Raw genomic sequence first — 24,726 nt, 5'->3', positions numbered from 1 at the left:
TAAAAAATGGTAGCATCTCTTGGAATAAAGAATACAATAAATACTGACGTTGGGTGGACGTCATTCACCAGACTTTTAATAAATGCATTCTGGTGAACGTTTGTAATAAACTAAAGACATATTATAGTCCTAAACCCAAGAATCTTCAGAAAACCACACATGAAAGGGTGAGGTCAGTCCTCGTTTGTGAAACAACATTTCCACACTCTGGAATCATGTTGAAAGTGATGTTTTCCTATTGACATCATTGGGAGCAGGATCAAGTTCTTTATTCTTAAATTGCAATAATTTGTTCCATACAAGGTATGTAATTACCCCTTGGATCCTACAGAAAGCCCTCCATTTCAAAAGCATCGCAACAATAACTGTTGGTCTCTCAAAGGCCGTTGAACCAGTAGCCTTTGTACAATCAAAGGATTGATCTGTTTCAGTGACACTTGGAAACTTGTTCAGCTTTGTCATCTGTAGCTTTAGCGTTACTAATTCTCCGCTTGCTTTTTGTGGTGTTGAGTGACACGCCGCCATGAGCAGACTTTCTAATTGCACAGGGGTGGAGCGGGGGAGCTTGTGCTTGGGAATGTGGAGTTTCCAGTACTAGCTATAGCAAATGTACTGAAATTATTCATTGTCCCCTTGGCTTATTTTGTTGTTATATTCTTGGTTTAGTTTTAAGCAACAGGATAGAAAATATTTTTATTCACAAGTCAAATTTATTCACTCTTCTTTTGTCCTAAATGTCCTTTTTTGTCTTAAAGGGACATCTTTGACTATTTTAACTTTACCTACCAAAATTGTATCAATTTGGATTTACTACTCATTTTCACCCTACACCAGATCTCCAAATCCTTTCTACAGTCTCAATAGAACTAATCTCATGATGCTTTACATTTGTTTTTGTTTTGTATGAAAATATTTCTTAAGTCAATTGTTCCAAAAGAAATTTTGATGAAGTTATCTCATGCCTTGGAGAAGAGAATAGGAGGATCTTTGTGTTCAGCTCATACTTTCTTCATAAAACATGACAGATGAACAACATACTAATTGTTTCAAACTAGGTAACAGATCTTCCTGGACTTGCATGCTATCTTGGAGGCTAAATTAAAAACATTATCAAATGCAGGCAGTTGTTGCCTGTGTTACTGAAAAATAAAATGTATTTTCCTCTCATCTCTCTTTTTGTTCCAATAACAGGACACAGCCAGGGCATTAGTTTCCTTCCAAATCATTGCCCTGATTTCTGGAAGCTGGTTGGTTTATTTTCCAGTGCTTAATCAATGTTCCTGGCCTGCAGCCTCGAAGTATCAATAATCAGTTCTTATCATTTATCCTGGTTATATCAGTAACGAGCAACGCCAGGTGAGAACAGCTGGCAGAGCAAGCAGGGTTTCACTTCTCCCATGACACGTTTTTGGGTTGTGCTGCAGACACTGAGTGAGGTAGAAGGGACTTCTCATCCTTAGCACTTTGCACCCCTACAAGTCGATGTGAGTTAAAACATACCCATATGAAGTCTACCTGCTTTTGGAGGAGAAGAAAGAGTAGGACATGCAGTAGGGTACCTCCATCAAGAAGTGTAAGGAAGGACTAATGGGGAAGGAATTTTGGAGGGAGCTGGACTGAGAACAGGAGAAAAGGAGAGAAGACGCTCCTGGATCCCTACGGGTTCTGTATATTTTCTTTCCTACTTGTTTATCCCAGAAAATATAGCTCTTGCTCAATGAGAGAGCCAGACCAGCCAAACAAAAGAAAAACTGTGACAGCAGCCAAATCTGGTGACTTAAAAGCAAGCTATGCCTCTGCAGCAAATTAATTTACCTGACTCCATCCTAGTGAATATTCCTAGGTTTAAACTACATACTATATACCAGTGTAGACACAAAACTCAGTCTGTCACTTAGACACATATTTTGGTTCAATTTCTTAGAGGAGAAAGGCAGTTATAATGGAGTCTGAGGTGGGTTTTTGTGAGAAACAACTGTTGTAATTCCCATACAGTGACACAAAACTCAGTATTACAAAATCCAAAAATAATTCAAGCACCAGAAACAGAAGTGTGACATGACACAAAGAAGCAGTCAAGATGTTTTCATGAAGCAGGGAGCCTGACTTTTCAGTCAGTTATGCTAGTACACAGCTATAGAAGTGTGTAAGCCAGGGACCCATCACTGGCACAGGGAATGGGAGAACCATTCTCATTGTCCCAGGGCTGTTCAGTACAAACGTTACCAGTGTAGCCCAAATTACTTTTAACTAGTTTAATTAAATTAGATTTTAAATGGCTTTGGCTTAAACAGTCAGAAACTCATTTATCAAGAATGTGAGTAAGCTATTAAGGCAAAATTAGAATGTCTGCAAGCTTCTGTCATTTAAAATAAGTTGATTTAAAATGGCACTGGCCAGGCAAGTTCAATTTCTTGCCATGTAAATACAATGAGCTTCTGCGGGAAAAATAATGGATTATGAAAGCTTCTACATAAATAATTGGATAACATTGGTAATAAGCTTGTGACATTTGAACAAATATTTTTAAAAATCTTTCCTGTCCAAGGGCAAATGGGTTGCAGAAACAAACAATGAAAGAGAAACATAAAGCTAACACAACAACCTAGGGCTACAGGCTGTTAATACTACATCTATATTCACTGGATTGCACTGTCTAGTAGAGAATACTGCCTGCACAGAAATGTATACGGGACACCGATACCCTCAGCTGTCGCCCAGGGTCCTCCTAGATTTCCAGAAATCTGCTATTATGGCTCTATCCTCTTTTCAGTGAAACAGTTTCCTTGGCTCTTTTTATAAGAGGGAAATGTTCTTGCCTTTAGACTGAGGAGTCTTGTCAGATGATGTGGCATCATAACATCACAATATTAAGTACCCAGAAAAAAAATTGTGCAAAAAAAGGAAATGTCAGTTAAGTATCACAGATACCAAAAGGAGGCATGTAATATTTCATGCAACATACCTCCTTGCTTAGCTACTGTGAAGATGCAGGCCACTTAGGTAACACTTTCTAACCTGAATAATTTTTACAGTTTCCAATATGTCGTTTCCATAACCATGTATCAAACACCACAGACAGTGGGGTACATATTTTGCAAGTGCTAATCCTACTATTTACAGACCCTAATGTTCTTATTTTAAATAGGGACTTCCAGTGACTGTTCTTTAAGAAATTTCTTGTTTTAGAGGTGAGAGAAGGAAGGGCAGAAGGGCCATACTATAAAACTACAGCTCATTCCAACCTCTTCAGGTTGCATACTTTATCATGGGAAGACTGATCAAGGGTTGTGTCACAACAGAACCAAAAAGCTCCTTTATTTAACACAAGTGAGGGTTTTTCAGAGGAGGAGGAGATGAGGACTAGGATGTCTGCTCTCCTCCACTTGATACCTGACTGGAGAACTGTGTCCTTTATACTAGTGACTCAGTCACAGGGATCTAGGACTTCACCATGTAGCCAAGATTGCTTTAGTCATTTACCTATGGCTTCGCTGGGCAAGTGGAAGACACAAATTTCTCAGCAGTAAAGAGAAATGCTAGAATAATTTAATATTGAGCATCATCACAGTCATGATGTGAGAACAAAGGTCCAAAGACCCTCATATCAAGCCCTAGGAAGGCAGAGGGGTGATAATGGATGTTTAGGGAAAACAGTACAAGAAACAAATCAACCATAAAGCTATTTGTGCCGTTATATTATGTTCAGCCCTCAAAAAACTGAAGAACTTGCTGAACTGGAGGTCACACCTGTACCACTGTGTTTACGGCCCCTGTGATGTCTATTTTCCATGAATTTGCCTAATCCCTTTTTATATGCATGTATGTACTATTAGCCTCCACAGCATCCTGCAGCAAAGGATTTCAGTGTTTAGTCATTCCCGAATAAGTCCTCCCTTTTGTTTGTTTTAAAGCACATAAATATTGAAGTGCAACACTCAGTCACTTGATTTTGCTTTTGCACAACTGCAACTAAAATTAGTTACGGAGGACGGGTGAAAACAAACAGATGAACTCAAGGAAAGAGAGTGAGGGGAAAAAAACATCAGAGAAGAATAGAAGTAGACTGAAAGAATGAAAACCCAAGAAATGCTGCCACAACTACTCTGATGGAAGTAGGGTGGACTGCTATGATGCCAGCTACCTTTCTGAGGATTTGTTTTTTAACTCTGTGGGAGGAATTCAAGCAGCACAGCGCTAGGTAACATTGCAAAAACTTGCATGAATAGATGAATGACATGAGATGTTTGCTTTTGAAAACCCGAGCTTCAGAATGGTGAACCAAATCTAGCAGAAATGAACAGAACTGATGTACCCAATTTGACCCAACTGCACTCAAACCTTCATTTTAATGTAGGCATTTGGACTTTGTTGTGAAGTTGCATAAAAGAAATATCTTTCCATGGTGGCATATACACACAAGCACACCCACACAATATTAAAATGCAGATTCTTGCTTGACGGTGCATGTGAGCATCTCTGGATTACATATGCTATATGTGAATTTTTCTTTCAGTTAGCTCTGACATTTTCCTGCCATCTATTAGCCGGGAAGATCAGTTTCAGTACATTCAATCAGATCAAAATAATCTACATATTTCAGACTCAGATTTTTATGCTGCCCTTTAAAAGGCCTATACAACAAAGCATGAAGGGTTTCATTTATTTTAATGAATGTTAGGAATTTTTTTTTTTATTTCTTCCTTCTCATATTTATTCCCTGGGCACTACAGGGTATAAAACCGATATTGTATGTGTATAGAATCATAGGTACTTATACTAACTAAAAGAGAGAGTGACCCAATTACAAATCGAGAAATCAGGATTTTAAATTTCCTGCCTTCTTGCTAGCATTATATAGCATATGTATTTGCAGTATGTACACATATATACATATATATGTATAAACATTTATGACTTGCTTAGCTGGGTCATACTCACCTAACCTTTCCAACATGGTAGTTTCAAAGTGTCACATTAAAGCCTGTTGGCCAGCTTCACATTTCCTGCTCACAGAACTCAAGCCAACAATCTGTGCCAGACTGCAGTTAGCTAATTCAAAAAGAACTTGCAAAAACCATTACACAAACCAAGAGATGAAAATCTGAGCCTTTTTATTGCCCTGATGCAAACAAATATGTTATCAAAATTAAAACATATCAGATGGATTTTATATTGTTCTCAAGGTCTTGGGAGCAGTATTCATCGTAGAAGAAAGATGAAGGACATAGATAATCAGGTATTTTAGAACAATTGTTTTCTGGCTGCAAAATCATTACGACCTTCAGGACTCCCTCGCCAAAGCAGCGTAACGACTGCCTCGCTGATTTTACTGGGCATTAAGGAACGGCCAGGAGACTGTTTACTGTTTCCACGGGCGCTGACACAATCTACAAGTCACACCCAGTAACCAAGAACTTGATCAGCCAAACTACTGTGCGTGCCTACAACTTCTTATCATCCAAGTCTAGACATGATGCGTCTCAGGACACAATACCACAGGCACATCAGCCACCACATCTGTATTAGAGGAAAGGTGGTAGCCCTATCTTATTTTGAGACCACCTTACTCCATTAAAAGACTGTTTTTCACTTGCTTATGACATTGCCAAGACACAATGATTTCAGCTCATACTTTCCATGCTGGGTCCTTGCTTCAGGCTTGTTTTGGAAGACTTAAGCCAAAACAGTTCCATCATTTCCGAGAACAAGGCTAGGAAAAAACGTTTTGTTTTGCCCCTATTTAAAAAATTCTTTGAAAAGCTTCAGCACTCCTAGGCTTTGGAGTAGGAGCATGAAATGTGTCAGGGTTTGGTCTTTGTGCCAGAACTGTGCTTTCTGTCAAGTCATTAGTTTTTGAAAAACTAAAATTTGTAAGAACTGGGACAAGCAGGGCAAACAGACTGGGACATGGAGAGGATTACAGGGAAAAAAATTGGACTGAGGAGCCAGCAGTATGATGGGGAATGGCGGGGGGGGGGGGGGGGGGATTGCTGCCTATGGGGCAGGATAGGTAAGACAAAGATGCATTAGTGAGGTGGCAAAAGACACAAGAACAGGTTGGAGAAGACAGGACAAGAGAAGTCAAGCTTCAGAGAGCTTGTTTCTCTCATGTTTCTCTATACTGTCTCTCCCCCCAGACCCTGAAGTGTAATCCCTGACCTACTGGTTCCCAGCACTCCTTGCTGTCAGGCAAAACATGTTCTGATGCACCTCCACCGCTGGCCTACACTGAAGATGGCCATTGAAATGAGTGTTCCTTGTCAGCTATTTCACTAGATCCTAGGCAGACACATCTTTACAGAACTAACCTAAATGTTTATGCCACAATGCCACACAGTGCTCCTTCATTTCCTTCTGTTGGCTTGGAAAAGAAAAAACAAACAAAATAAAGTATGAAAGGATTTTAAAAAGTATTAAGGTTGAAGAGTTGGGCATGAGATTGCAAGGAAAAGTCAGAAAAGGTTCACTGTGCAACTTCATTCAAGCCTGCTTGTGAATATTGCAAGCAGACAACCTGTAACTACACCAGTTTTTCACCCTTGCCTTACGGCAAGCAGACACATGCTTAAACTTTAGCATCATTTGTCTTTAGTATGCTACCTTCTCAGTCGTAAACATATTTTGATACGCTTTTCCACATTGACATGCTTCAGAACTTCACCCATTGTCTTCCGTGTACTATTTGTCTAAGAAAAACTTTATAAACTCATAGTGTATATACATACACAGACATCATGAAAACCATAAAACCATTATACAAAGTTCAGTACATTATAGCTTGTGCATGATTTATTATCATGCCAGTACCAATGGCATCTACTACATAAGCAAAACCACAAATTAATCCCATTCTAAATGTAATTTAATCTTCCAATCCAGGAACAAAGACGGTGTGAAAGAATAGGTTTAAACCAAGGCTAAGGTAGAACTTCCCCCCCCTCCCAGCCAAATACATAGTTATTTGGCTAAGGGATGTCTGAATTATGATATGTTGAGTTCTCTAAAGCCCAATAAATCTCACTTTTTTTGTGATATTTAGGAATGTCTCCTCAACAGAAACACTTTGCAATTTATTTCTGTGGGAAAGAAGGCTTTCCCATCACAAGACTTGAAGGTCCCACTGAAGATTTTTGAGAATTGCCAGAGGCAAACAAATCCTCCTGCTGCAGAGCACGGGGTTTCTTCCCTCCTGCAGACCTTCAGGCTCACAAGCAGCAAGGATATTCCCTTGACTTCTTTATTCTCCTCTGTGCTGCTGTCCCCATCTGTTACTGCCTACAGACAGACTAGTAACTACAGTCATGAAAGTGGCAATTCACGAAAAGCTTTCCATCCCAGGCAAGCTTCTTCACAAGTGTTTTAGATTTACTAATTTCTAGGAAAACATAAATATAGTTCTTCATAAATTCATATTGGAAAAGATTTTCCATGTAAATGTCAGATGCTAAAAAAACTGCCACCTCCAAGGCTATAAACCATTTTTAACGGTCATGCTTAGCTGTCATCACTACTTATACAGTGTATTACACTAAACAAGCTACTGAACCTTTTTAGCAGTAATAAAGAAATACATAAACAGGAGATGGCAAAAGTATGTTATAAGCTTGCTTTTTTAACCAATACCGTTTCATTATTTTAAAAAAGGAGAAAAATATTTTTCTGCAAGTATTTTGGAATGATACTGTGACAGACTTTTCTATCATGCACTTGCTGGGCAGTAATAAAATTCTTTTTTTTTCTGCATGAGTTGAAAGGGGATTAGAAATTCTATTATGTTTTATGCATAAAAATATGTACATGAAAATCCCATCAGTTTTTTAAGGTATCAGATATCTGAGAGAAAATACTAGCCAACAATTAGGACCAAAATTTTCAGCATAAATTTCCCTTTTAACACAGTTACGCAACTTTTTTTTTGGTGAACTTTTTCTTTTACTTTGAAGAAAAACACTTTTTTGTCCAAGAAAAGTTAAACTTAATAACTACTGCAATTTCAAAAACCACTTTGTAGTGGGGAAAATGCTTAAGATGTTTGTCTAGAATTTAGAAATACCTGAATTACAAGACAAGCTTTCATTCATATGTTCATAGTACTATCACACTCTGAAAAAAAGCTGGATTTATCTCAATATCATCAGGTAGTAATCCATTTGGTCCTCCTTAGATGACTCACAGATAGTGAAAACCCATTACAGAAATCAGGATAACTGCAGAAGTAGCGCCTACACAAATTTGTGAAAAAGTCAGTCTTTGTAAAAAAAGTGGAGGTGAGGAATAACAGCAGCTTGAGGACTTACTCAGGAGGTGATGTGAAATATTATGTTATTTTTATTAACTTGTTGAGATAACAAAGTGACCTCTCCAACCAGACATTGCAAATACTTCAAGTCCGTTGCTCTGAATTACACTGACTTCTGGTTTCATATTTTAACCCAGTGGTTGAGTTTAGGAAAGTAGGATCAGCTCCCCATTTTGACCAGAACTTACCAGTATTGACTTTTTAGGCTAATTAAAATCTGTAATTGAGTACGGTGATGCGAATCACATAGGAAACAAACAAAAAAGAGTGAACGTGGAGCCTGCTGAGAAACCAAGACAAAACCGGCTCTCGTTAGAGCTCCTCAAGTGAAACCTCCACAAATACTGTGACTACAGTTGAGGACACCAGGGCAACGTTGCCTGGTGTTCCTTCGTTCCTGGTACGAAGCCCCTTTATCAGGGGTCCCATGGGAGCCAGGCTGCAAAGAAATACTCTACTTCCCACTGTACTGCCTGGGGAACTCTATTTCACTTTGCAGGTATAACCCCCTTAGGATTAATCCCCGGATAACAAAGAACCCTGGGAGGAGAAGCAAGGAAAATCTCCACCCAGAATTAAGCAGATTTGAAGAGTTTGCTCTTACCTTGCAAGGCATAGGCTTTTTGAAGGAGATTTCAGCTTGAGTCCAAACTCCCTTTGGAGTGTCCAAGACGGACCAGATTTTCTCTTGAACGACATGATTCTCCTCAAAGATATAAACAGCAAGAGTACCACTCATTTTGAAAAACCCATATAAGGCATAATAAAAACGCAGACAAAACTGCAAGTTTCCTGGCAGGGTTGGGCCATACAGACGTCCAATGTACCCAGGCTCTGATGTAAACTTTGTGTTCGCCAACAAGTAATAACCTGCAAGACAGCATAATTATTGAGTATTTCTAATACGCAATTAGCACAGCTGATTTGCTATTAAAGCAGCTTCCAATATTGCATCAGCCATGGGTTATAAAAACAGTTTCTACTGGCAGGAAACAGATTATCACACTCTGTTTGAAAGGAAATAAGAATTTTTCTAAAAGCATCCTGGCCACTTCAAGGTAAACTGGCACATAGCTTAGTTACCAGAAATAAGCACTTTTCAAATTTACACTGAAAAATTCTCTGGCGTGCTGGCCTCAGTGGAAGCCTGGCTGTTTCAAGGGTACCACTCCGAGACCGAAGAATGAAGGATGGGATGGGGCACACACTTATTATTCCCTGCACCAAGTTTAAAGAGGTGAGACTTTAGCACATATGATTAAGAACCATGAATACTCTACAAAAACAGATGAGTTTCAGGCCTTTCACTACGTGGCTTCACTACACAACATTTCAGTGTTTTCCCTTAAAAATGCCAACTATCCTAAGCCTAGAGGAGCTGAGAGCCCACCATTCCTCTATATTAAAAGCAATGCATTAAGCTACTGTTATATTTGTTTGCATATTTTTGTGGAATCATCCCTTCAATGACTACAGATCAGTATAGTGAAGATTCTCTGATTTACAGCCCTGCGTGACTATTCAATAGGTGAACTTCCCCCTTTACATGTGGGGAGGCACAGCCAGAGTCCCTGCTAGAACAGAGCGGTGTACACTGATTTTTAATGGCAGGGAGTTGCAGTGAGACAATCTAACCAGTGTGCTGATGACATTATTTAGCAGAGTGAACAATGATGCAACAGGTTAACCTTTATATCCAGTTTGACTCTTCTAGTGAAAAGGAGTTTTGATTTACCAAACCCAGTAGTGTGATCTCCTGCTCTATACACGTTACGCTTTACTTTCACTCTGCTCCATCCTGGGCCATCTTTGTGATCCTGGTAAAAATTACACAGATCTTCCTCAAAATTGCAGCCGGCCTCAGCAGGATTGAAAGGAGTCCCTAAAAAATAGATGCATATGTTCTGTTAGGAAGAGCATAGTATAACAAGCATAGGTATTTGAAGAACAAGGATGCCAAAGTATACTCTGTTTCACCTTTCTTTGCATTACAGAAGATGAGCATATATAGTGCAAAGTCACGATGATATCAAACTATCAATTTTCTATCGCAACAATATCGGTGTTATTTTCTTATATTTTTGCTGGATCCAGGAGGAAACCTCCTTCACAGACCCTATAAAATATAAATAAGCTAAAGATATTAAGAGGAGATTCCTCCTTCAGGACATAATGCACAAAGACATTCAGACCATTTGTTTTCAACCTCTTCCTTCATTCAGGAGATATTTGGACAAAATGAGTGTGAGTGTGCACGTGTGTGTGCACAGGTGTCATATTTTCATTTCAGTTTCCAAGGGGATAACTTTCTAACATCAACATTTAATATTCTTTTAAAGAGCACTTTTCTAAAAACCCTTTTATAGTCATGTATAATGTATGTCCATATGCATGCCGTAAGTATGTAAGTCAAATAGCGTTCATGTACCACCTCATGGCTACTGACCTCTGGAGCTAGGCCTCACTCATTTTACCACTGCAGCAAAGAAAGCTGCACCATTTATAGTGAAGTTGATTAAAAGCTAAGCTAAGCTCCCCAGCCCTGCTGATGGCTCGCTCTTGACCTGCGATGTGGAATTCATGGGTCAGGATTAGCTTTAGACTGAAAAAATCCTCCTGGTGAAGGGGTGCTTTTAAGTAAAACGTTTCTACTTCTTTCAAAGCCTCATCAGTCACTTGTACCAGATGCTGGGGGAAGGAGGGGCACAACCCAAAGCCATCATGCAATTTTTGGCTACGTCAGGAGTCAGGACCCTATGAGCATCACTCTATGGCAGCACGCACGACCCTTCTGCACGGAGGTGAAGAGGGGCTTCCTGGCAAGGCAGGGACACAGGCGATCAGTTTCAGGAGAAGCAAAATTTTGGCCTTAGAGAGAATGCCTGTGGTCTTTTCAGCCTCAAATAAGCCCAATCTAAGCACTGCCCATATGTCTTTCTCTGCCTACAGAGAAAAAGGAGGCAGCCCTGGCCTCCTGCCGCTGCTTTCCTAGCTAAAGAAAACGCAGTTGGAGCACTACCAGGTCCATGCAGCGTTAAAGATTCATCCTTTGGTGAGCAAGTTTAATAGTCCGGTACCCTTTCCCTCTGTTTGGCTAACATTGAGACCTTTGTTGACCAAAACTTCCAGAAAAATAAGGAAAAGACTTAATGCTGTTATATACACTGCTATGGCTGACTACAAGGAGAATGAAGATCTCTTGCTTTTTAATATCTCTACTCAAAACAATTGAAGATGGAAATAGGACATAAGTCTGAAGGATTAACCAGCTTTGTTGTAGTTCAATAAAATACAAAGCAAATGATTTGCATTCATTTCTCAAACAGAAAAAAAACCCCAAAATTTCAAAATCAGAGTTAGTAGGCAAAGCTCTAGCTGAACCTATCAAATTTAGCGGTCAGAGCAGATCTGAACTTGGACCATGATAGAGCGACTAAATCAGAGTTGGGGCAGAAAATACTATAAAATTTATCCCATACCTTAACACATACAAGCCATCTGAAAATTAAAATGGAAAACACAGATGAGCACATAGCTCTAATGCGTGGCATACTGCAACCATAACTCAGGATTTTTGTTGCAAAACAAAGCAAAAACAGAACAGGCATTGAGGAGTTAATGAAACAACCAGATTTACTCAGCCAAGAGTCATGGATTAACAACATATCTGGAATCTACCTCCTATTGATACTTGAGCAGTGCAGGTAAAGCTAGCAGAGACTCCAAGCAGATAAAAAAGGGCAAAAATTTTCGTTTTCCTTGATCACTTCAAAACATTAGCCAAAAATTCAAACTTGTGACCAAAAGAATGGAGGGAAACCACTAATCTACTTTTGACTATTGCTTAGTGCTACAGTAAAACCCAAGCAACCAGTACACAGCTACTTAAGAGGCTGCATTCACAAATGACAAAAGTCCTTCATCCCAAGTATCTCTACAGCAGAGGTCACATGGATTCAGCTGACTTCTGCTGCTGTTACTTAAAATAAAACCCTGACAGACATGCCACTCTGAGATAAATAATACCTCCTGGAAGAGTGAAGACAGGAAGGCAAGGCTCCCATTTTGGCTGTGAAGAACACCTCAGGGCATGTGGCATGGAAGAAGATATTCCCTACATTGGCAATAATGAAAAGCCCGGGACATTTTCTTCCTCATACCGTCACACCTGGGGAAATCCCCCCCCTCTCTTTCTGCAACAGGCCTGCAAGTGGTAATTTGTTCAAAAGCTGGGGTGATGCAAATACAGCATTCGGTCCAGCGCTCCAGTTGCAGATCCATGAGGCAAGGTCTTTGGAGAGGAAGCATTAAGGACTGGTTTCTGGATCAAATGAATGGCATTAGTGTTTATCTGCTGTTTTGTCACCAGGAGGAAGAGGAGCCCAATGGTGCTGGTCAGTTGAGAAGGTAGCATCTGCACATCACTACCAAATATTGCAACTACTGACAGGTGGTTCAGAGGGGCAAAGCAAAGCTGGAAAACAAGGAAGGTAAATAGCAATAAGAACGCATACCTGTCTGATTGCTGCAGTAAACCGGAGAGAAAGAAATGTCATCAAGGGCAACGTAACCTCCCTTGGCGCTATTGAAAGCAACTTCAAATATTACCTGGAAATGATAATTGTTTGTTATTCTTCTACTATATACAGAACAGTAATTTTGGTACACATCTTCATATTACAGAATTCTGATCGGATGTCCCAGACAGACTCAAGGGCATCTCAGACAGCACTGCAAGTGTTGGGACAAATTAAATTATATCACTTATTAGGGATATAAATCAGAGTCTGACTCTGGCACCAGATCTTCGCCCACTCAAGGTCAAGGAAAAATCAAGGGGAACATAGCTCTTCTGCTGTTTTATGAAGCATCAGTTTTAAAGATGCAGTAAGGCTACTGTCATGATACCATAAAAAGCCAGTATTCGGGGTCATTAGTCTGCATTGACTATAACTCCAAAGCTGCCTAGTTATTACTGCATCTAGAATCTATTTGGATCAAAAGCTAAAAACAAACTGTTGTGGATTACTCTGCTGTTACAATGTTAAGTTTTACTGTTTTCTCTAAACATCCTCAGACACTGAAACCCATGCCTTGGCATCAGCTGGCAGGGAAGATTTCCTTTAAAAAATGTAGTTAAGATAAGAACGAGAAAAGCTATTGCAGTGTTTTGTTTGCCACAAAAATCAAACAATGTTTGTACTTAGCCATTCCCAAGGGACATCATTTCCTCAAATAAGTGGAGGACAGTCCATAACTCTTGAGGAAGTGTCTTAAAATTTCTCTTAAGTATCAAAGCTCTGAGTTACAGGAAAACTTTGAGAAGAGGCCTGAATCACAAGGGAACCCCAGGAACAAAACAAGGATATAAGGACAAATGCTTCCAGACTGAGATCCTGTTCAGTGAAAGCAATGCTGCCTAGGGATGGGAGCCAAACTAGGAGAGCTGTAAAAGAATCCTGAGCGATCGCCTTTAGCTGGATGAAACAAAGAGGAAGACCCTCTTGAAGCAACTGAAGAAATTAAATGCAAGGTTTAATCTTATTTCTATAAAGTTATCTCTAAAATAATGACTGTGTTGGATTACATAAAAATTCCTGGAGCGGAATAAAGGCCCATCTAGCCCAATGTCTGGTTGCCAACAGAAAGGTCACCTACAGAAAGAACTGAAGACAATGACAAGTTTTCTGTTCTTCTTCCCTCACATTGCATTCCTGATGGATTCTTCCTTTCCCATTAATTTGTCTAATCAGTTTTTGAACTGATAGGAATAATGGTATCCATAGTACGCTGTGGAAATGAGTTCTACAGTTATGTGATGTAGGAAAAAATCCTCCCTTTGGTTTATTTTAAAACTGTTACCTGGTAATTAAGAATTTGAAACAGCAATGAAATTATAAGAAAAAGGGAACAGTTAATCTTTTCTGTGTCATTCATGATTTTTATGAAGCTCTACCACATTCTACTTCAGTCATTTTTTTTACAGGCTGAAAGCTGTTATTTCATTAACATAACTTCTCCATACTTTTGATTATCCCCATCTCCCTCTTGTACTTCTAGGATATTCTTTTTTAACTGAGAGGGTTGGAGTTGCATACTCTGCTGAACACAGGGGTACCCTGTGCATTCATCCCATACGTGGATGGTACGACACCTCTGTTTTGCTGTTTAATCCAGTATAGATAGTTTCCAACACTCTGGATCGTTTTATGAATGCCACTAAGAACTGAAAGGATATTTTCACAAAAATAACCACAGTAATGCCAAGCTCTAAGTGATCATTAATTAACTTTCATTTATAGCACTAGGACTGTTTTTCCCCTTGCATGTCGCTTTCATTATTCATTGAATAAGTAGTTCACTTACCATTCAGTATTATGAGACCTTATCAGATCTAATCTCCTTTCCCATACCATTTGAAGTCTGACAATTCAAATGGAGGACTTGGTCACTGACTTTACAGAGTATAAAAGGAATATGTAACATCTGATGAAAATCAGCTTTACCCCTAATCATTTCTGAAAATCTGCAGGCTTACAGTGAATTAACAAATAACTTATGTAGAGTTAAAGCAAGCAGAATGAAAGCCAATTTATTTGTAATCCTAGTATTAGAAGTATATATATAGGGAGAGGGTATATATATATATGAAAAAATTACTTATATATATATGTATAAAATATATGTATTTGTATACATGTAAGTATATATGTATATATAATACATACACACTGCCTATTCCAATCTTCTCTTTATATATGTATTAGATATAAGAATATGTTTTACACCTATATAAAGAGATAATATATATATGTGTGTATGTGTATATATCATATATATACACACACACATTTTTATACATATGTATGTGTATGTGTGTGTGTGTGTATTTTTTTTTAATACACACACACATATATATATAAAAAGTTTATTCCAATCTTCTAAGGTTTGGGGGTTTTTTTCAGTAAATATTAGGGAATAAAAAATTCCATTTCTTTCTGATATTACAGTAACCATAGAGAGCTGGCTTTCACATCTAAGGACTACTGTACTATTAGGACCCAAGTTTGGACTCTATCTTGTGAAAGCACAGAAAGACTGAACTGCAGGATTGTATAGAAAATAGAGCTCCAATATTTTTTTAAATTTTTCTTCTGCAGTGGGAGGCGTGCATAATTTTATGATACTCAGCATCCTCAGAAATGGCTCATCGAGTCACAGAAATACGGGACTGAGAGAACCTTGACGTCATTTAGTAGGAACTGAAAGACCTCACATTACAACCTTGCAAGGTTTTCTGTTCAAGCAGTTCACCACCTGACTTCATCTTTGCTGAAAATCAAGCATCAGTATGGAAAGTGATTCCTCCTTGACCCTTGTGCAGTGGACAACGGAACAACAGATCGCCAGCATCTTTATAACCATCTCTCAGATACCGGACGGCCACTGGCATGTTCCCGACTCGGCCTGAGGCGGCACTGATGTCTGATGCAACCTGGAAGCGTAGCTGGACTGTACAGGAATGATTGCTTTACCTCCATGGGGTACGGCACATTGAAGTCAACTTCTGCTAGCGCCCAGTCCGCACTCAGTGCACTGTCTGTTTTCCAGATCTCTTCATAAAAGCCACTCGTGTCTCTCAAGTAAACGGTAAAAACTATGCTACTCTCCTGCTTAAGCTGATAATAAAAAGATAAGCAGCCAGACATGGGGGCCGTGGTCTTTGGTGAGATTAGCTGGGCCACTTCCTGAAAATGTTTGACGTAAACAGAGTCCACATACATGTAGTGACCTAAAAGTATAAAAGAAACTTGGTATAAGGACACTCTTTAAAGGATACAAGAAGTATCAGGAGATGGGCAGGGACGAGACATATATCTCTATGACCTGGACAACGATGGTTGATTCCTAGGAAGTTCTAGTAATTCTAAGAGACTTTTTTTGTTTTTTCCTTTCCTCCTATGTACAACCCAAAGTTGTTTGGCTAAGATACCACTGGCAAAACAGTCAGTCTCAGCTCTTTCTTAAGTCTTTATTCAAGACCTTTATATTAAAGAAAGTAAGGAACTCTGAATTTTGGAAGCCATTCATAAATGGAAAAATGTGTTACAACTGAGTAAATTTCCTGCCTCCCAACAGCTCAGTATAGTATTTAGTCTTTTTCCAAGTGCAACTTTTACTGAGGCAACCCAAGTAAATGAACAAGACTATAAGCCATGTGTTTCCTCACATGTTTTACTCAGCAGTTCATTTAATATATCAAATGAATTGGCAAATAACCTTTTTTCTGCACATTTCATTGCTTATATAATTCTGCTCAGTCTGTCTAGGATTTAGTTTCTAAATGTTTTCTTTTTACTGAATAGACTGGTTTTTTGCAAAATCCTTAAAAAAGGCTTTTGGGAGAATATTAATAAACAGAAAAATGCATTACAGATGAGTAGACTCCCTCCTCCTCAGCCACTACAACCTGCAGGATTTTCGAAGGGTACAGCTTCTCAGACTTTGATTTTGGGAGAGCTATCTTGATTTAAACGGGACACCCATGTGCATGGATATGCTGCGCATGTGTAGTTTTTCTTCTTCTACACTCCCAGAAACACAGCATCAAACAGTATCAGTTGATGAACGGGAAAATGGTTCTTCACAAGTAGAAAACTTAGAGGAGAATGAAGTGACAAACTGACAGGGTACTTCAGTGTGGACACTGCAAACTGTGCTGTTAGGTTTGTATCTACACCACTACGTTAATTCGCTAACAGTGTTCTCAAACCTGGAGATGTCACTTCTCGCTTCACTCCAGTGGAAGGAGGGGAAAGGGCTTGCCTAGCTCTGGGTCTCCTCCAGCCTGCCCACTGCCAGGGGACTGGTGACGCTTCAACGGTACTTGCCTGAGAAGTTCTAGGCTTCATTTTTGCTCTGCAGTTTTACCACATTTCATAGCTTAATTATGATCTCCCTGGCTGATGTACCTTCATAGCAGAATTCTTGCAAAAAGAAGGCTCTTCTGTGACTTTTGGCTTCTTAGGGTCTTCTCGGTCAATGGTCAGCAGTGAGGGTTTGGTGTGAAAAAGAAACACTGTGGCTACAAGAAAACAGATCCCTCCCAGTTGGCGGCGCTTCCTATCACAACAGTACTTTATTTAATAGGTAGAGCCACTGTCTGTTGTTGAAGTTGTCAGTTAACTTCCATCAGAATTTTACCAGCATTTAGGTGCCGAGGGGTGATGCAGGGCCAGACTGACACTCTGTACTCAACTCACACAATTGTGAAATAAATAAAAAGGCACAGCGGCGTGAGTTAAGGAAAGAGTATCAACCCTGCTTTTCACGATGCAATTCCTTGCACCGTTGCAAGCGTCACGTTGTCTGAGACCCGCAGTGTGCTGCAGCAGCCAGATCTCCTGACCATCACCTGCTGTGGTACCTCATGCAACACTACATCAAAGGCTAAGATATCCCCCAGCCCTTCTCTATGACCATGTAAAGCGTTCTCCCCTCCACAAGGTGGCCGGGACAAGTACAGGGCAAGTGCTGAAAGTCTTTACAGCATTCTGCCTCCAATGGACTGTATTAACAGCACCACATCTGACTGAAAGAAAACAACCTCCTAAACGGTGCAATTTCACCAGAGATTCTCCAAACATGTTTCAATCCCTTAGCTTTCCTACTCAACTTTCCCAACAGCCACTGGAAAGAAAACCCTGCCAGATGTACAGAGCAGCAGTACAAGATTTTAAAACTTATCGTGGCCCATACTTTTAGAATCCACAGAAAGATTAATTTTCCCTCTTTCTGTCCAAAATTTTATCCTTATTTTGAGTAATTTTGAAGCCTAGCAAAGGGCATAACAACCTTACTATAAAGCTTACAGGAAACTTTGTGTGAACTTCCGCAAATTCCCCCCGTCTTCTTCTAATCCCTTTTTTCACATAAGTCATTCTTACCCCACCCAATGCCAGGAGAAAAGAAAGAATTCACATAATAATTTGCAGTGTAGGAGTCAGACTCAAATTTTCCACTATACTTCTGTTTCACATTTGTTGCTTACCCAGTTCACTGTTAAGCGTGTGGTCTTTGGGCAGGATAGACTGAGAATTGCGAATGTTCCCTCCACCAACAAACCAGTTGACATTGGGGTTCCAGCGGTTCACGAAGCCACAAAGATGATTTTCTTCAAAGTCACATTCTGCAATTGCAGACATCACCAGCTCAGCGCACACATTTTCATTACAGAAACTGGAAGAGAGGCTATTGCTAAGCACTGGCCTCGTTTTACATATGGCAGTGCAGATAACACCTACATTTAAAAAACTGGACACAGCACTTAGCTTATAATAAATGGAAGCTAACTTAGCTGCAATTTTTGATCAATTTTTGATCAAATTCTCGTTTCTATCCTGTTCAGTCCAATCTATCTTTTCATTATTTGGCAATATGACTGCTGTAATTTACAACCAGCTAAAATAGATTTAAAATATAACACTTAATAGTATTAAATAGTTAGAGCAGAACTTCCGCTTGTAAATCAGGGATGGCTAGAAGCAAATCAGGACTAGTATTTCATAGTGGTCATGAGACTGCTTTGTTTCCTTCACAGAGCCAAAGAATTGTGACAATTCAGTTGGGCTCCCCAGAAATGCAAAGGTCTCCCAGCCTCCTAGCCACTGAAATTTTTGAATTGCATTAGCGGTTTTTGGCAAATGTCATGAGGAAATAGTAGTAAGTGTAAATATCAACAGAGTTTGACTCTGCAGCCTGCAAGATGACACTGTAAGGAAGCATGAGCAGGCAGACAGCAGAAATAATGTCGCAGCTGTTATGTCTAATATTTGCAGCAGTCTAGTTTTGTGAAAATATAACACTTGTTCCTGCCTGAACAATAAATAACTTTAGAATGAGTTATTGTGTGTGAAATGTCTATATATACCATAGAGATGGGTGAATAAAAACACGTATTAGTGTGTGCTAAACCTTAGCTTTAAAAATACCTGTATCGAATATGGCAGACTACTTTTCAATAAGGAAAAAGCCATTGTCTTTTTTCTAAACCCAGACCTTTAATTTGGTTTTAAAACTGCCAACAAGGCTTCTTTTTTCTGTGCAGAGAATATGGGAGCTGAGCAGACAGTACTTACCAATACAATATCCAGGAGTTATTTTAATTTCAAAAACTGCTATACTGGCAGATTTATCTTGTCCCATTTCACCTTCCAGTACAATCTGCACAATATAAACCAAACCGTAAATTTTAGGGTGTCGGTATTTCCATTATCACCCTGGACATTGAAACAGGATAAACAAGAGAACAAATTAAATACATGTGTGGGGCTCATCAGCCTTACAGTCAGGAGAGGTGCTTTTGCTGGAAGAGCCTGGCAGAATGCATTAAAGACGGAGTCAATGCCCTTCCTCGAGGACAGAAGGCATACCGAAGGACAATGAGACAAGGCCAAAAAATCCCAAAAAATGTTCATATAAGGGTACGGGACTCCAGATTCCTCAGTGGCTACACAGGACGTTACTGTGAGAGATGCGATGTGACGGGTTTTGGGTAGAAATACTCTCCTCTCAGCTTCTGACTCCTCCCAGGAGGGCACAGAGGAACGAGTGAGCGCCGCTGAAGACCCAAGACCTGGGAGGTCCCGTATCTGCTACAGGACGCCAGCAGCTCCGCCGGGCTGCCAGGAGGTGAGGCATCCTCACTGCACGGCTCGGCCGGCCGCGCCTCCCCGTGCGCCGCGTTCGCTGGGAAGAGCAGCGGCTGCCGACTCCAGCCATCCCTGCTCACTGCGTTTAGGGACGAGGGGTCCCTAACTGACTCACACGCTGCCAGCCCTAGAGGTGAAAGCCAAGAATAGGGCCCAGAGCAGAAATGTTCGAAAAGCTGTCCGTACACCCCAACGCAGGCGCCAGAAAGCCTGTAGCATCTTCTAAGGTCGGGCTTACCTTGTACTTCTTTGTGCTGTTCGTTAAGTCTAAGCTAGCTATGAGCCAGCTATCCGAAGGCTCCGTGGCAGACCACAGCAAACGATCAAAGCTCTCTCCTTCCTGCCGCAGGTACAGGTTGAGCCTGGCGGGGTCAGGCGAAGTCTCTGAAGTCGTTGCTATCTGATAAATCAGTCTGACACAGCTCCACTCCTCAGAGTACAGCTCAGGGCTGGACAGCACTGCTTTCTCACCCTCGTAGGATGTATCCACAGAAATGTAATGTCCTGGGAACAGACACACACCGGAATAGTAAATGTCAGAGGCTTTGCTTTGGACAAAAGTACTTATTTATAACGGAATGGTTGTTCTGGGGCTAGGTCAGGAGATTGAGACTGCCACTCATTTGTTAAGCAAGTCAAAAACTTCTAAAGCATTTCTGGTTTCAAAGAAGAAAACTAGAAAGACACTCTTAAGTAGTAAAACTAACGTGCAAATCTGCTGATTCAAAAAAGTGCTAAATGTAAAGCTACATTTAAACATATCAGCAGTCTCAATGGTATCATTTCAAAAGTACTCTCTGGATGGATATTTTAGAGGAGCAGGGCCTAAAACACAACCTTCTCCATAAAAACAAAAGAAAGGATGTGATGACAAGCTAAAAATGCACGAGGAGGCCAAAAAAACGCCAAAGAAACAACATGTAGAAAAAGGAGGCAACAGGAAATAAATCACAGTGAAGCAGAAGCCTGGTCCTGGAGACTTTACTAACACATCAAAACCAAGATCAGGAGAGTAAAACGGGATACCGGGGTCACAGAAACCTGGAATGCAATGCCAGAAACAAGTGAAAGAGGGAGAGAAAGAATATTTTAAAAAACCCAACAAACGAACAAAACAAGCTAGGACATCCATGTCTGAAACATTATCCCATCGGTGATTTACAAAATGATCCTCCTGACCTAGTGGCACTGTATATCAGACAAATCCCATTCCCGATATAATTCTCAGCAGCCAGGCTGCAAGCAAGAGTCGTAGGAGCTGTCAGGGACTGTGTCGAGTCAGTCCTTCACCCAGCAGCACCTATCCTCTTCAGACTCCCCAGAGCATATATTTCTTCTTCTTTAATCTCATTTCACTTGACCACAGAGCTTGTCTCAGTTTCCACACATATGTAAACACTTGCTTAACTTGGACACATCAACAGTCGGACTGATGTTAAATATATTGCTTGCCTTTGAGGCACACCCTCTCCTCCCAAATCCTGCCTGAAACCCTCCAACTCTACCAAGCCACCCTAGGGTTGCTTCCTAGGAGCTCCCCTATTGCCTTTTCAAAAGTATTCTCTCTGATGTGAAAAAAATCGTCCACATGGAGAGCCACCACCCCCCCAAAGCAAACAGCAGGTATAGATCTGGCCTACGACGTTCCCAAAGTCCTCTCCCATACACCCCCGGGGAAGATGCCAGGAGCGGGCAGCAGCTCTGACAACGCTGATTCCTTGGGCAGTGCATGTTACAGCATCCCCCTGCATCTGCTCCCTCCCTCACCTGCAGACACTGTGCACAGCAACCCATTTGTACTGTACATTTTTGTTTAACAGATGTAAGATAAATGATTGCTACTTACTTTGGGGGTAGATGCAGCCCTAAGCAGTGTAAGGGGCTGTGCAAATACAGAGAAGCTGCATTTTCTTTCCCTTTTTTGGGAATGGAATTCTTACCATAATTTCTCTATATATCTACTGTGTCTGCTTTTAGTCTCTTGGAGAAACATACAAAATCACTGGTTAAGTACGAGTAACTTGTTAGTGCAGCAGCATATGAAAGAAAAATAAACACAGGAATAAATATTTTAAAATAGGCATCTAATGTGCCTGCCAAATACTTAATCTGCCACGTAAAATGTGAGTGCATAAAACATTCACTTGCATAGCTCACAAGAGTTAGCACGCACAGCATTTATTTGCTGGCATGTGCTAGTCCAAGGTATGCATATTTTTTCACATCCATGGAGGATAGAGGGAAATCACCAAGGTTCTATCAGAAGTCAAATGCTTCTCTCACATTTGTTTTTAATTGATATAAGGGGAAATACCCAGTTCAGATGAAGAATCTGTGTTTTTAGGCTACTCTGACTTTGGATCATTTTGCTTAGAAAGAAACCTACAATTCAGAATCTATGCCTGGCAATTTCAGTTTAGATTTCAGCCCTATTTTTGTCTGCACTTCATGAGATACCCCATAGGAAACAGAGCCTTCTTATAATATTCATCTTTTTTTTTTTTTTCCCCAGAAATAAATTAGTGTCGACATAGGAAAACACATTCACATGAAGACCTCAAATTACCAGCTATGAGGTTTAAATGGCTGCCTGGCTTTAAGACTTAATTATAAGTAGACTAAGGTTCTTCTACAAAAATAGAGATTTAAAAGAGAAAGAAAACCTCTTAGAGTTTCCAGTCAGGATGACTATGTTACTATAAACTTGACTCTGTGTTCTCTGTTTGCTGTACGCTTGCTCTCACTTGGTCTGATTCCGCACTGACATGAGAGCAAAGATCATGAACTCTCTTTTTAATTAGGCTTTTTTTTTGGTTGCCTTTTTTTTAAAATATTAATTTGATCTATTCATTAAGTTTCCAGAAATGGAGTGCTCTCACCCCCAACCTGCTAATCATTTTAGTATCTTCTGGAAGTTTAAACATGTGATTGTCTCCACTAAAATCAATGGGAACACTGATAGAGAGCTTTATGTGTAAGTTTAAATGCTTCGCTAACCAGGATCAGGAAGCCTGGCACTTTGCAGTATCAAGCACAGAAAATGCTAATGTTAAACGTCTTCCAAATGAATGCTGGCATTGACTAAATGGCCTTTATTCTAAACTGTATTTCAGTAACAGCAACGACATGTGCCATTGCTGCAGAAAGGAAGGTCTTACAACGCAGACCTCAAGGACAGACACAGAGCAATTGTGAGAGCAAATCAATGCAAAGAGAGGGTTCCTTGGAGTAAAGAAGCAGACAACTTTACACACTTGTTTGTGGGATTAACAGAAGGATATTTAGCAGTCTGTGGAGAATTTGATGAATGCGCAGTGCTGTAGGCTGAAATCTTTCATTAAAAATGTAACATGCAGCTTCATTTTGCAGCATGCCGCATGTTTTTTTTCCTCAAAATCCTCCTCTTCCAAATGCCCATAGCACTTAATTCATAGCAGTCGTTCAGGAGTTATCAAGACAGGGCTACTCTTCAAAATCACAGGAAAGCAAAAGGGAGGTAGTCACAAAATGCTAGGAAAAGCCTGATGACACAGAAACACAAGCATACAATTTCTGGCAGTTACTGGCTCAGGGGATAGATGCAGTGTAAGGGGCTGTGCAAATACAGGGAAGCTGCACTTTCTTTCCATTTTTAGGGAATGGCATGGGGTTTTGCCGTTATGGTGAAGACACCATACAAGCTTCTTCACAGCTAACAAAAGCCAGGGACCACTAACTAGCTTCGATGGCTAACAGCTGGCAGTTCCCTATAATGACTTTTTACCTACTTCACTGTCTTCTCCTTGACGGTTGAATCAAACTATACAGGACCAAGCATGTATTCATTTTACATTCCTCCATGTCCAAGCAAAATATTGAGCCCAGGTGGGATTAGGACCCAGTGTTTCAAACCTATCCTTCCTCAATGCAACTATGCGTTGCGGTGGTAAGATTCACAAAACGAGACCTTTAAAATCCTTCTGTATGCATGTGTCTCATCTTGCTGCTTTAATAAGCAGTTCCATACAGAGTCTCTCTCAATTACAGTTGGTCATATATTAACTCTATGAGTCATTCACCCAAATTTTCCAAATCTATATTTGATTTTTTTTTTATTTACTTACCAAATAGTCATCAATACATCAGTCAGCAGTGATTACATCAATGGCTTAGGGGAAGGGGGGTTGAGACCAGCAATACTACTTTTTCCCAAAAGCAGTGCAGAAACTACAATGATTGCTTTCTCTGTAAATAACACAAACAAGACAAAATGCCAGACACTGGCTAATAAAGGAAACCAAATTCCATTGACAAAATGAAATAAAACAACGGGGATAACTAAAATTACCAGTTAGCTTTTCAATGATATATTTCCTCTGTAAAAATTTGGAAGGGTAACTACAAACATGTTAGACCCTTCATGGGGTTATATCTGACACAGCTGTTCGCTTAGTTCAGCAACAGTGCAGCTTTACAAGAAAAACTGCATATAAGCAGTGAGCTCCAAGAGAAACAGTATTAAGGAAATAGGAAGCAGAAAAAGTTTGGGAATTTACATTTGATTCTTGAGAAAATTGCAAGAAATGTCTTAAAGTTGCCAGTCACATTTGGGTTTTCTCTCTACTTCCCATACAGAAACAGGAAAGAATATTACCAGGGTTTCTTACAACAAAAATTGATCTACTGGAATCTCAGTGTCTGGATTTTGGGCCATGGCTTTAAGGTTTTTTTTAA

General features: G+C 40.0%; 1 protein-coding gene across 1 annotated transcript in view; it reads right to left on the bottom strand.

The window, feature by feature from the left end:
* MAMDC2 (MAM domain containing 2) overlaps positions 1-24,726 on the bottom strand; it is a 62,071-nt gene that overhangs the window by 9,712 nt on the left and 27,633 nt on the right. Inside the window, exons 2-8 of the mRNA XM_075137062.1 lie at positions 20,252-20,517; positions 19,441-19,525; positions 18,354-18,491; positions 15,838-16,094; positions 12,817-12,910; positions 10,038-10,184; positions 8,907-9,172 (exon numbers count right to left, since the gene is read on the bottom strand). Of these exons, the coding sequence (XP_074993163.1) occupies positions 8,907-9,172; positions 10,038-10,184; positions 12,817-12,910; positions 15,838-16,094; positions 18,354-18,491; positions 19,441-19,525; positions 20,252-20,517 (1,253 nt within the window). The remainder of the gene's footprint in view (positions 1-8,906; positions 9,173-10,037; positions 10,185-12,816; positions 12,911-15,837; positions 16,095-18,353; positions 18,492-19,440; positions 19,526-20,251; positions 20,518-24,726) is intronic.

This window comes from Calonectris borealis, chromosome Z (assembly GCF_964195595.1).
Source record: "Calonectris borealis chromosome Z, bCalBor7.hap1.2, whole genome shotgun sequence".
NCBI lineage: Eukaryota > Metazoa > Chordata > Aves > Procellariiformes > Procellariidae > Calonectris > Calonectris borealis.
Note: the sequence above shows the minus strand (reverse complement) of the source record. Positions and strands in the feature narration are given on the sequence as shown.